Consider the following 13,869-nt stretch of genomic DNA (forward strand, 5'->3'; position numbering starts at 1 on the left):
CCCTGAGAAACTACTGAAACACAGATACGACCAGACTCAGTTAACCTCCATGGATTCATTGAGACTCTGGGCTTTGGGAAAGTTATGGAAAAATAATTACACAGTGATGATATTTGATTATATTCAGTTTGATTTGATGTTTGTTTAACGTTCTTTTTCATTTTTTATAATAAAAGAGTGAATATGTATGCTGATGAAACACTTTCTTTTATCATTCTCTGAAAAGCTGTTGCTCACTCATGATAGTGATGATTGTACATTTGCTATATGTGTTGCTTGCATGTTGCTTTTTTCTGTTAACGTCCTCTCAGGGAAGAATAATCAAAATAAAAAATGCTTATGAGAACACGTCTTATATTGATCCAGTGTGAAGACTGCTTAATATTACTGCATTAGGCTGTAACTTAAAATATGACTAGACCACTAAGACAATGGCAAAAAAGAATGACAATGGAAGACTAAGTGTTACAGTTGACAGCTACCATGAAGTTATGGTTTAGTTATGAACAAAGACAATCCAATTTAAAATAACTATATAAACATTTAACTATCTGCGTAAATGTACCAAAGAAGCACTCGAAGTAAGTACATTCTTGAGCATTTGCACATTTCCAGGCAGCTAGGGAAATATAAATAATGGTAAAGATCAAATTTAGAGCTCCAGGACATGACTGTTATATAAAGACATACAAGACCAAAACCATTTGTTCATTATTATATTGATGCTTGTTGATACCTTTTCTTGCCATCGTATCATGATTCACAGTTCTTCTTACCTGAGCAGACGACCCCAGCATCTTTGCCGTGTTCACAGTTGTGTGTCCCAAGTCCTCTGTGCTGACAATGACTCAGAGAGCTCTCATTTCCTGAACAGGCCACATCATCGAGCCAGATTTCTCCAGTTCCTTCACCAAAATGAGCAGAGCCAGGAGCACTCAGAGCCGTCCCACAGCTCAGCTGTCTGCAGACCACGTTTGCATCATTTATGTCCCAGTCGTCATCACAGACTGTTCCCCAGGAGTCACCGTAGTAGATTTCAACTCTTCCAGAGCACATAGTAGACCCTGCTAACCTGATCTTAGCACCTGAAAACAGATCACAGACTCAGATGCTGGGCAAGACTCATATTTTCTGTTAGTTCTCTTACTGCTTCTACCATTTCATCATGAAAACACGCTTGCATCCCCAGAGAAACTATTGAAAGACAGATACAACCAAATAAGAGTTTGATAGAACTCTCTGCACATGTGCTTAACTTATATTGTGAGTTGGGGATGAATAAAACATCTATCTATCTTTATCTCTCCATCTATCTTTCTTTCTTGTTGGTGAAGGTACTTATTGAAAAGTTTCCCCACCTGTACAGGTGACTCCAGCATCCTTCCCGTGTCCACAGTTATGTGTCCCGAATCCACCGTGCTGACAACGACTTAGAGAGCCCTCATTTCCTGAACAGGCCACGTCATCGAGCCAGATTTCTCCGGTTCCTTCACCAAAATGAGCAGACCCAGGAGCACTCAGAGCCGTCCCACAGCTCAGCTGTCTGCAGACCACGTTTGCATCATCTATGTCCCAGTCGTCATCACAGACTGTTCCCCAGGAGCCCCCGTGGTAGATTTCAACTCTTCCAGAGCACAAAGTAGACCCAGCTAACCTGATGTTATCATCTAGTGACAAATCACAAGCAAATCATTGCCAGAAAAGTCAAGACTAAACACTGATCGAGATCTTTGCCTTTGCTACAATAAAAAGTTAGATTTACAATTTTAATTCTGTTTCCTGCTCTTCAGTTTTGAAAGTAGCGTGGTTTTCATCAATCAGTGCTACATCTATGTAGTTCAGCTATTAAGACTACTGTATATAATTTTTATTGGTATAAGTACTTATTGAAAAGTTTTCCCACCTCTACAGATGACTCCGGCATCCTCGCGGTGTTCACAAAACCGTACCCCACGTGCACTGTGCTGACAATTACTTAGAGAGCTCTCGTTTCCTGAACAGGCCACATTGCTGAGCCAGATTTCTCCGGTTCCTTCACCAAGCTGAGCAGACCCAGGAGCACTCAGAGCCTTCCCACAGTTCAGCTGGCTGCAGACCACGTTTGCATCATTTATGTCCCAGCCGTCATCACAGACTGTTCCCCAGACACCGTTGTGGTAGATTTCAACTCTTCCAGAGCACGTAGAAGACCCAACTAACCTGATCTCAGCACCTGATGAAAGATCACAGACTCAGTTGCTGGAGAAAACACATATTTTCTGTTAGCTTTCAAATCAAATCAAAACAAAGCAAAGAAAAACAAAGCAAATTTCCTTCATAGAGCACCTTTCATGCATAGACATGCAACACAACGTGCTTTACTCAAAAAAATAAAGACATACAAGATCAAAACCATTTGTTCATTATTATATTGATGCTTGTTGATACTCGTACCTTTTCTTGACATCTAGCATCATAATTCACAGTTCTTCTTACCTGAGCAGACAACCCCAGCATCTTTGCCATGTCCACAGTTGTGTGTCTCAAGTCCTCTGTGCTGACAATGACTTAGAGAGCTCTCGTTTCCTGAACAGGCCACATCGTTGAGCCAGATTTGTCCGGTTCCTTCACCAAAATGAGCAGACCCAGGAGCACTCAGAGCCGTCCCACAGCTCAGCTGTTTGCAGACCACCTTTGCATCATTTATGTCCCAGCCAACATCACAGACTGTCCCCCAGACACCTTTGTGGTAGATTTCAACTCTTCCAGAGCACAAAGTAGACCCAGCTAATCTGATCTCAGCACCTAACAACAGATCACAGACTCAGTTGCTGGAGAAGACACATTTTCAACATTTTCTGTTAGTTTTCTTACTGCTTCTACCATTTCATCATGAAAACATGCTTGTATCCCCAAGAAACTGTTGAAAGACAGATAAAAACAAATAAGAGGTTGATAGAACTCATATTAAATTGGATTTACAGTTACAGTTACAGGAGGAACAGCATTTCAGCCTGTGACGCCCACAGACTAAATAAACTGAACAGGAAGGCTGGCACTATCTTTGGCTGCAGATAGGAAACTTTTGAAGTGGTGGTGGAGAGGAATACACTAAATAAACTGTCATCAGTCATGGATAGCCTTGACCACCCTCTCCACCAGATAAAAGACGAACAACAGAGCTCCTTCTCCATGAGAGTCAGACAACTCTGTTGTCGCAAAGAACATTACAGCAAGTCATTTTGACTCAAGACATAAACCTGTTCAATTCCTCATGTGAATATGACAGATAACACTCTGAACATTATTTCTTTTTCCTTTTGTATTCCTTATTTTTATAATAATTGTAAATATTGTGTATATAGTATATTGTGTTTTCCTGTTATATAGTTTGTATAGTGTTGAATGCCTGCACATTGCGCTGCCATTGTGAAATTTCTCAGTATCTCAAGTATCCATCCATCCATCTATCTTTCTTTCTGGTGAAAGTACTTATTGAAAAGTCTTCCCACCTGTACAGCTGACTCCAGCGTCCTTGCCGTGTACACAGTTGTGTGTCCCAAGTCCACTGTGCTGACAATGACTTAGAGAGCCCTCATTTCCTGAACAGGCCACATCATCGAGCCAGATTTCTCCGGTTCCTTCACCAAAATGAGCAGACCCAGGAGCACTCAGAGCTGTCCCACAGCTCAGCTGTCTGCAGACCACGTTTGCATCATTTATGTCCCAGTCGTCATCACAGACTGTTCCCCAGGAGTCACCGTGGTAGATTTCAACTCTTCCAGAGCACAAAGTGGACCCAGCTAACCTGATGTTATCATCTAGTGACAAATCACAAGCAAACCATTGCCAGAGAAGTCAAGACCTTGGTGTGAATTTACTGTGACTTGCAACTAAACTCTGATAGAGATTTTAGCCTTTTCTACAATATAAATTAGATTTACAATTTAAATTTTCAGTGCTTTTTTCTTCCCTTTAATTTTGAAAGCAGCATGGTTTTTACCACTTTGCGCTACTTGTACGGAGTTCAGCTTGTTGGTAAAAGTACTTATTGAAAAGTTTTCCCACCTGTACAGGTGACTCCAGCATCCTCGCTGTGTCTACAGTTGTGTCCCTTAAGTCCTCTGTGCCGACAATGACTTAGAGAGCTCTCACTTCCTGAACAGGCCACATCGGTGAGCCAGATTTCTCCGGTCCCTTCACCAAAATGAGCAGACCCAGGAGCACTCAGAGCCCTCCCACAGTTCAGCTGTCTGCAGACCACGTTTGCATCATTTGTGTCCCAGTTGTCATCACAAACTGTTCCCCAGACACCGTTGTGGTAGATTTCAACTCTTCCAGAGCACGTAGTAGACCCAGCTAACCTGATCTCAGCACCTGATGATAGATCACAGACTCAGTTGCTGGAGAAAACACTGTTTCTGTTAGTTTTCTTACTGTTTCTAACATTCCAACCTGTCTGCATCTCTCAGATGATCAACTATTGAAAGACAGATGGAACTAAAGAATTTTTCACACAAGTGTCAAAGTAATATTAAATTGGATTTAGGCTAGACTGGAGATGACTCTTGCTCAGTCGAAAAATCCAAAAGTTAGGTGTGTATTGTCAATCCCAAGTTGCGAAACCAAATGAACAAGACAACACGTACACACACAAACTTATCATTATCGCACACATCCATGGCCAAAATATGGAACACACAAACCAAGACTATGTAAACTACACCCCAGATGTTGGGCTGTTCCGTGTTGTCTAGTACAGTTGTGTACTGTGAAATAAATTCTGAAGAGGAAACAGTTGGGGAGCATGCTAAATATGAGGCTAGCTGAGTGGTTTTTAGTAGTTAGTAGTAGGGCTAAGCTAAATCTCTTGATTGAATGTCACACAGCTGCATGGTGGCTGCGTGGAGGAGGGTGACTCCAGGATGCTGTTATGCACTGTTCAGCCTTCTTGAGGTGTCGTGGGCCTAACTTAACGAAACATTGGTGAAGGGAGGTGACCATTCGAAAACCCCAATGATGTGCCACATACTGCCTACTGTTGGCAAGGCTAGTTAGCTGGTGTCTTCTTGTTGGGTGCTAGCTGATGGCTACCCCGCTGGATGTTTTTTTTTTTTTTTTTTCTTTTTGTTGTTTGTTTCCAGTCGGACTGGGTTTCTAATTGTGTTTTGCCTTCTGTTTTGCAGAGGGGAGATATGCTGGTTGACATGTAGTCGCATATCCCATCACTGCATGAAAAGACCTGTATCCGGGCCTGGACACAGCCACACACTTCTCAAATATTCGGGTGTAAGCAGGAGTATTCAGGCATATCCCCACTGTAATGTCCAAATAGCTACCAAATATCACACCTTGGGCTCCATGGGGGTCAGTTGCTATGGACTGACCCCAGCTGGACCTTTGTTAAAGGCTCAAGAATGTATCCCAAAAACAACAGGGAAGAGGAGTACAGCGAGAGGAAGAACATCTTCATCCCCTACGGGGCTAGTATATCGGAAAAACTGAGGAGAATTTTCAGAAAACGCATTCCAATTTATTTCAAACCCAGCAATACACTTAGACAGAAACTGTTCCACCCCAAAGACAGAACACCTCGGCAAAAACTATTAGCCCACCATGTAAAGTAGGTAACATATGTCTCATTGACCTTACCGCTTCAATACTGTCATTCTTATGGTTACATCATTAATGAAAGACTTGGTTCGAGTTGATTAAAAGTGTTGAGCTGTGTTCAGTTCTATTAAAATATTAATGTTATATTACAGCATGGATCCAGACATAACATTAGTCTAGATGTTGAAACAACATTATACATTAGTCGTTGAAGTTAGATGGTAATGTAAACTTAGCTGTACACATACACATGTACTGTACATATAACACACATTTCACAAGTCTATATGTCTCTGTACTTTTCCTCCAGGTGATTGAAATGTTCTACATGAGATGAAGAACTCAACTATCAGGACTTCTCATCTCGGCAGAGTTTATTTTGAAAGTCACCACTTCATCACCAGTGATTTATTACAGCCCAGATCTGTTTTGATGTCATTTTTGCTATTACAATTGATATGATTAATGATTTATTTGTATGTATTAGTATTGTATTTTCTTGTTACGCTCATCACAAAAGACCCAAGGAGTATAAATGCATTAGGATTTATTGAAAAGGGAACCATAAGTTGTAACAGAACCAAGATTTTTTAATAAAGACATTAAACACTAAATGATTGTATTTAATATATACTATTATCTTTTAGGCAGGACACGTTGTCATGGTTCGGTCTCTTATTTTGTCTTTTTTTTTTAATGAGGCGGAGGAAAGAAGGCGAGTAGTGGCGTATTATAAAGAACTTGAGCTTGAGTACAAGCCCTGGCGCACAACCCCAGTTTTTTGAGGGAACTCATCTGGCCCTAAGGGCCCCAACTGGGAGGTAAGGCCCTCATGGCTGCCACATAGGCAGATCTGCTGGTAGGCAGCTTCACACGGGCCAGTCTACCTGCCACCCAGTCGCTCGTCCTCCGCATGCTGGTCGCCGGCCAGCTAGCCCCAGAACTACTCTCATCCCCGCCACGAGGGTGGCACCTGCCTTTGCACCTGCCTCAGCTCCTGTCACTGCCACGTGGGTGGCACCTGCTTCTGCACCGGTCCTTGCTCCAGCTCCTGTCGCGAGGGTGATCGCCGCTTCAGCCCTGTCTACGCTGCTAGGGTGATCCATATCCTCTGATATATATATCAGTTGAACTGGGTTTCTAACTGTGTTTTTCCTTGTGTTTTGCAGAAGGGAGATGAATTGGTTTTTGCTGTGCTCTTCAATTTTGCAAGTATGCTGGACAGTTACTCAGGCATCATTGTGGTAGATTTCAACTCTTCCAGTGCACAAAGAAGAAACAGCTAACCTGATGTTACTAATTAACAACAAATCACAAGCAAACAAGACAGGCAAGCAAGACAAGCAAGATATGTTTTGTGTGAGTTTACTTGCAACAAACTAAAGACTGAGAGATCTTTGTACTTGCTAAACTAAAACTCAATTTTGAAAGCAGTGTGGTTTTCATACTTTCTGCTACTTTTATGCAGTTCAGCTGTTAAGAAGATATAATTTTCGTTGGTGAAATGACTGATTGAAAAGTGTTCTGACCTTTACAGTTGACTCCAGCGGGCTTCCCGTGTCCACAGTGTGTCCCAAGTCCTCTGTGCTGACAATGACTTAGAGAGCTCTCACTTCCTGAACAGGCCACATTGTTGAGCCAGATTTGTCCGCTTCCTTCACCAAAAATGACTGATTGAGTGGCACTCAGAGCTGTCCCACAGCTCAGCTGTCTGCAGACCACGTTTGCATCATTTATGTCCCAGCCGTCATCACAGACTGTTCCCCAGACACCGTTGTGGTAGATTTCAACTCTTCCAGAGCACAAAACAGACCCAGCTAACCTGATCTCAGCACCTGATGAAAGATCATAGACTCAGTTGCTGTAGAAGACACATATTTTCTGTTAGTTTTCTTACTTTCGTCACGAAACACCGTTTGCGTCCCTCAAAAATCACTGAAAGACAGCTGTAACCAAATAAGAGGTTGACAGAACTTTTGCACCATATAACAGGCAAAGATATATTAAATTGGATTGACAGTTACATTTTTCCTTGCTTTTTTCCTGCTCTGTTTAGTATTGAAAGTATCCTGGACAGTTCTCCAGGCATCATTGTGGTAGATTTCAACGCTTCGACAGCACAAAGTAGAGCCTCAGAGAGGGTACCATTTCTTTGGAAGACCTCCTGACATGTTCCCATTCCCAAGAAGCTGTCTCCATCAGGGCTCAGTGATTACCGTTCAGTGGCCCTTACATCCCATGTTATGAAGGTGCTAGAGAGGTTGGTGCTTGCCCACCTAAGGCTGTAAGTGAGATCATCTTTACCCCCCCTACAATTTGCCTGTATCTGTATAAGGGGATGGATGACGCTGTCATCTATCTGCTGTAGTGAGCTCACTCACACCTGAATGGTGGTGGAGGCTCAGTGAGAATCACATTCTTTGATTTTCTCCAGCGCCTTAAACACCATCCAGCCTTTGTTGTTGGGTGAGAAGCTGCGCTTGATGGGTGCTGGTGCATCAACTGTCTCCTGGATCACTCAGTATGTTTACATGCAGGCGAAAAAAAAGAAACAATTGCCTTAATCGGACTCTAACTAGACAACTTAAGTGCATGTAAACACGTTACTCCAACTAAAGTCAGAGTTGTCCTTATCCAATTAAGACACCCAGATAATGCAGTTGAAAATCGATTTTCTCCGGCATGCATATGCTAATTGGATTTTTAACTGGACAACAAGTGTGCGCATGCTCGACAACCACTGTGCTGACGTGTGAACCTGGAACAAAATGAAGGTAAAATATGAAGGTAACTAGAGCAGATACAAAAACCATCTGACGAATAGCACACATCTTATCTGCACCAAAAGTAGCACGCACAATATGACTAACATAGACAAGACCAAAGAGATCTATCTATCTTATTGGTGAAAGTACTTCTTGAAAAGTTTCCCACCTGTACAGCTGACTCCAGCGTCCTTCCTGTGTCCACAGTTGTGTGTCCCAAGTCCACCGTGCTGACAATGACTTAGAGAGCTCTCATTTCCTGAACAGGCCACGTCATCGAGCCAGATTTCTCCGGTTCCTTCACCAAAATGAGCAGACCCAGGAGCACTCAGAGCCGTCCCACAGCTCAGCTGTCTGCAGACCACGTTTGCATCATTTATGTCCCAGTCGTCATCACAGACTGTTCCCCAGGAGTCACCGTGGTAGATTTCAACTCTTCCAGAGCACAAAGTGGACCCAGCTAACCTGATGTTACCCTCTAATGACAAATCACAAGCAAATCATTGCCAGAAAAGTCAAGACTCTGATGTGAATTTACTTTGTCCTGCAACAAACTAAACACTAATATAGATCTTTGCCTTTGCTACAATAAAAATTAGATGTACAATTTAAATTTTCTGCCTTTGTTCTGCTCTTCAGTTTTGAAAGCAGCATGATTTTCATCAATTTGAGCTAAATACTGTATATGCAGTTCAGCTATTAAGAATATAGCGTTTTTGTTGTGAAAGTACTTATTGAAAAGTTTTCCCACCTGTACAGATGACTCCAGCATCCTCGTAGTGTCCACAGTTGTGTCCCCCAAGTCCTCTGTGCTGACAATTACTTAGAGAGCTCTCACTTCCTGAACAGGCCACGTTGTTGAGCCAGATTTCTCCGGTTCCTTCACCAAAATGAGCAGACCCAGGAGCACTCAGAGCCGTCCCACAGTTCAGCTGTCTGCAGACCACCTTTGCATCATTGATGTCCCAGCCGTCATCACAGACTGTCCCCCAGACACCGTTGTGGTAGATTTCAACTCTTCCAGAGCACGTAGAAGACCCAGCTAACCTGATCTCAGTACCTGATGAAAGATCACAGACTCAGATGCTGGAGAAAACACATATTTTCTGTTAGTTTTCTTATTGTTTCTAACATTTCATCATGAAAACCTGTTTACGTTCCTCAAAAACTATTGAAAGACTGATACAACCTGACTCAGTTAACCTCAACAGCTGGATTCATGGAGATGCTCAGCTTTGGGAAAGTTACGGTAAAACAATTACATAATGATGATATTTAGTTTGACTTGATTTGTGTTTAACTTCCTTTTTAAGTTTTTATAATAAAGGAGTGAATATGTATGCTGACGAAACATCTGACGGAGATGGAGAATATTGAAGACTCATCTGGGACTTTGTAGTCTCCGCCTCCATGGTGCTATATCAGCACTGTGCTTATGCTTGACAGAAAAAGATTTTATTTATGACAAAATATTAGACTGACCTGCAGCAAGTGAAGATGAGATCAAGAGAAAAAAGACTGTAGAAGAAGAAAACAGTTGCATGGTTCATTACTTTCAGCTGAAAAATGCTTGAAGATAATTTGATGCAATGGATATTTGCACTGCATTTGTACTGTACTGTACACTGCTAAAAACAAAAACGTGAAAAAAAGGTAAATTTCTGGCAGCAGGGGCGCCATAAAAATACTGTAAAATAACGGAAAATCACTTTCTCCTAAAAATACAGTTATTTTCCATAATTAAAATACAGTTTGTATTTGTAATTTTATCAAGATCTTACCTAAACAATTAAATCACCTAGAAATATGGTAAATAAATTTTGTATTACAAACAATAATGCTTAAATTTACAGAAATGTGCTGTTATTAATCGGTTTTAATGACGTTATTTTATGGGAAGAGATTGTATAATAATTTATATTTGATGTAATACAACAGTATATGACACAAAATAATGTGATTAATCTTTCAAAACACGTCAAAAAACTGTTGCAAAACTAGATATTAGTGGCATTATTTTATTTAAAAAGACTGTAGGCTATATTAGATTAGATGTAATATACCAGTATACAACAATAATTTGATCTCTTCAAAACATGAGAAAAAATGAGACCAAGCTGAACAAGAACAGCTACAATTTCCCATTCTCCGTATTTTTATTCAACTGTAGTAGGTAACCATTATTACAGCAATATTCAAAAATCTATTCAATTAAAATGACTGGTTCTGAAAGAAAAACAAAACCAAAACAAAATTTAACTGAACTGGTAATGAAAGAAAAAAGTTTAAAAAAAAATAAAAAATAAAATTTACATACAAGTCACCATACATCCACAAAACTGATTAGAAACTTGGTGAAACGTCACTGGAAATGAATCCATACTCTATACCAGGGGTCGGCAACCCTCAACACTCAAAGAGCCGTTTGGAAAGAAAACACTGGGAGCCACAAAACCCCTTTGACATCTAAAATGAAGATAACACTGCATATATCGTTTTCACCTCTATGCTAGGCCCATAGTGTGTTGTATTTATGAAATGAAATAACTGCTACAGAGAAAATGAAATTGCATTATGCATACATAACAGGGATTTATCCATGGTTGGCTTACCTGGGGTCGAAAAATTCAGTAAATAGCGGGCTGGACCTGCCGCCGGGTGTCGCACGTCGGCAGTTGTGGCGTATATTTTGTGCAACAAAAAATTTACATTTTATTTTAATGTTAAAAGATCACCATCAATTCAAATTTAGAATTATATGCACTAATGCACTAAAATAAAAATACATTTGAATTAAATACTCAACAGCAACTAGTAAATGAGCTGCAATGAACTGTGGGAGTTCAGTGTTTTTAGGTTGATGTTACAACCATGAGTGTTGTGTGGCATTCAGTGTCATTCAGTTGTTGTGTAACTCTCGCTCATTCAATGAGTGACTAGTTGCCGCTATTCTGAGGGAGTTAGTTAGCGTGAAAAAGTGAACGGCTTTGATCAGCATCCTTGCTCTGCACCGCTCGCTGCAGAGAGCTGCAATAGAGGAACGAAAGAGCTGCATGCGTATCCGGAGCTGCGGGTTGCCGACCCCTGCTCTATACAGTTGACGAGGTGTGGTGTCCAAAACCCTAACTACTTGTTGATCGTAGTGAAGTTGCAGTTTCTGAGCTATAACCACCTGAAGAGAAGACAGAAAACATAAGCGGTTATTAAATAACAGCTAATAACAGTTAAAGAGGCAGGACCAGGATAAAGGTGCAAGAAGATACAGCCTTTTCCAACACCGCAGCAGTCACACGAGTCCCACTATAGATGACACCGTTGCTTTGGGACAGACAAGCTTGCAAGATCTCAACACAACACACTACAAAGAAAATACACACCAGACTGACTACACATGGGAACTAAATGAACAACATATTGTTGTTGGGGGAACTATTGCTACTGCTGGATATAAAAGCCATTTTTTTCTGTACATTGTGATAAAGTATCCTGTGTTCATCCCATAATCCCATCCCATCATTAGTTGTGTGTCATTTGCTACTGAATCAGAATCTAGAGAAGATAGACCCAACTGATGATAATGATTTATAAGCACACTGTCAATTCACTGCTGCTGATTGTACTATATTACACTAAGTTACAGGTAGATTATGTTATTTTTCAGCCCATCTAACCCAAAAGAGTAATTGTGTGCAACAGATGCATGTACACACCAGAGAGGGGCATCTCATCAGACTGTGTTACTGGACTTGTACTGGTACCGGCTCTGCTCAACTGTTGTTTGCTCTGGCTGCTTGGAGGACTGTCCAAGACATGTTATTGGCCTTATTAAAGGACAGATAGTAGTAATATTTAAACACAGACATCACATAGCTCAATGTGGGTATATTATTACCTTACATAATTCTATCCTCAGTAGCCATTGATATATTTTAAACTGTTCCTTTCTCAATTTAATGCAGTACACCACCACTAAGACCCACTATGAAATCCATGATGAACAAGGTGTAGTGTATAGTCATCACCTTTTTCAAAACATCAACAAAAATGTAGAGAAGATTCTTTGAAGTATAATTCATAGTATAACTGCTGTATTGGACTGCATTGATTAGTACAGGTGGACCTAATAAGTAAATTTTAACTATGCACATTTCTTTAATGTGAAAGTTTATTCTGTACAATCTGAAACACATACTTGTCTTTTTGAGCAGTGACAGACGTTTCCTGGCTTCAACTGGTCTGCGGACAGAAAGGAGGTCACTCTCCTGCAGGTAGCTGAGGTCCTCAACTCCTAAACATTGCAGATGCTCCAGCAAAGGTTCAGGGTCTCTTAGTTTAGGCACTGATTTGATGAAAGACTAGGAGGACTAGAAGGGATGAAAAATACTGTTACTGTCAGATTTTAATCTTTCAAACTCCAGATGACTCTGAGTTTACAATGCTATACTTAAGTGAAATTACTCTTGTCCCACAAAGCTTGTACACATGCAAATGGTAATAATCAAGTTTCTGCTCAGGCTTCCAACATTTTAATGCTTGTTTCACTTCATACAATGCAAATGCTGGCACATAGGACACATCATGAGGTGTAACAATAAAGTATACATGCTGGTCCTGCATCACAAGCATGAGCTCAATCTGTCTGAATTCAAGTGCCTCACCTTGGTTTAAACACAGAAAGACCCTTTTTGTACTGAGTGCCTTTTCACTGCATCTCGGTAGCTGCTCAACATTGGGTTATTTGACTAAGGTTTCTCCTACTGCGGAGTGCACTGCTTCACTGTACAGTTCAGCATGGAAAGGAGTGGAGTTCTTAACCACCAGTTTATGCCATGAAATCAACTCTCACCACTTATCTGTGGAGAGAAAGAAAAAAAAAAAGATGAATTTGCCAAAATCAAAATAAATGCTATTGGTTGTGAAAAAGTCGACCTAAACTGTGTTAGCAGATCTCCCCTCAATAAACCAGAAGATGATCGTTAGCTTATCTTATATTTTTCAGTATTGTTTTGAATTTCATGTTGACCACTGACTAGTGTTGCACCAAAATTAAAATTTGAAAAACCTTGAAAAAGGCAGAGTAGGTCGCTCCTCCTATAGTTGTGAGAGGCAAGAGGAAGATGAATATATTAGTTTTAAGAAAGAGTAACTGACTTTGACATTTTGACACGTTCCATAAAATCCAACTTCCTATCCTAGCCAGAAATCATGCCATTTCAAGACACGCAGTAAAAGTTATGGCCAAAAAATTAGTGAAAATGTAGAAGAGGGTTAATAATCGATTATTGTTCATTGTTGCAGCTCTAAACAAATGTTGTTCCTCTTTCTCTCCGCCTGTGTCAGTCAGTTCACAAAAGTAAACGTAATGACTCAGTGTTAAGTGCTAAGCTAACGTTAGCGTAAATAAAATAAAAAGTGGTTGGTCTGGCTGACTACTAACAGTGATAGATATATATCTATGACTAACACTGGCAGACGCCACGTGAAGACGCCGCCGTCGCCGCCGGCCATACTT

The 13,869-nt window shown here is 40.8% G+C and overlaps 1 protein-coding gene across 1 annotated transcript in view; it reads right to left on the reverse strand.

The window, feature by feature from the left end:
• The window catches only part of LOC124998123, a 98,288-nt gene that overhangs the window by 80,520 nt on the left and 3,899 nt on the right, over positions 1 to 13,869 (reverse strand). The window contains 10 exon segments of the mRNA XM_047572325.1: positions 777 to 1,085; positions 1,359 to 1,667; positions 1,904 to 2,212; positions 2,476 to 2,784; positions 3,492 to 3,800; positions 4,048 to 4,356; positions 7,122 to 7,427; positions 8,527 to 8,835; positions 9,109 to 9,417; positions 9,840 to 9,875. Coding sequence (XP_047428281.1) covers positions 777 to 1,085; positions 1,359 to 1,667; positions 1,904 to 2,212; positions 2,476 to 2,784; positions 3,492 to 3,800; positions 4,048 to 4,356; positions 7,122 to 7,427; positions 8,527 to 8,835; positions 9,109 to 9,417; positions 9,840 to 9,875 — 2,814 coding nt within the window.

Source organism: Mugil cephalus, chromosome 20 (genome assembly GCF_022458985.1).
Source record: "Mugil cephalus isolate CIBA_MC_2020 chromosome 20, CIBA_Mcephalus_1.1, whole genome shotgun sequence".
NCBI classification, from domain to species: Eukaryota; Metazoa; Chordata; class Actinopteri; order Mugiliformes; family Mugilidae; genus Mugil; species Mugil cephalus.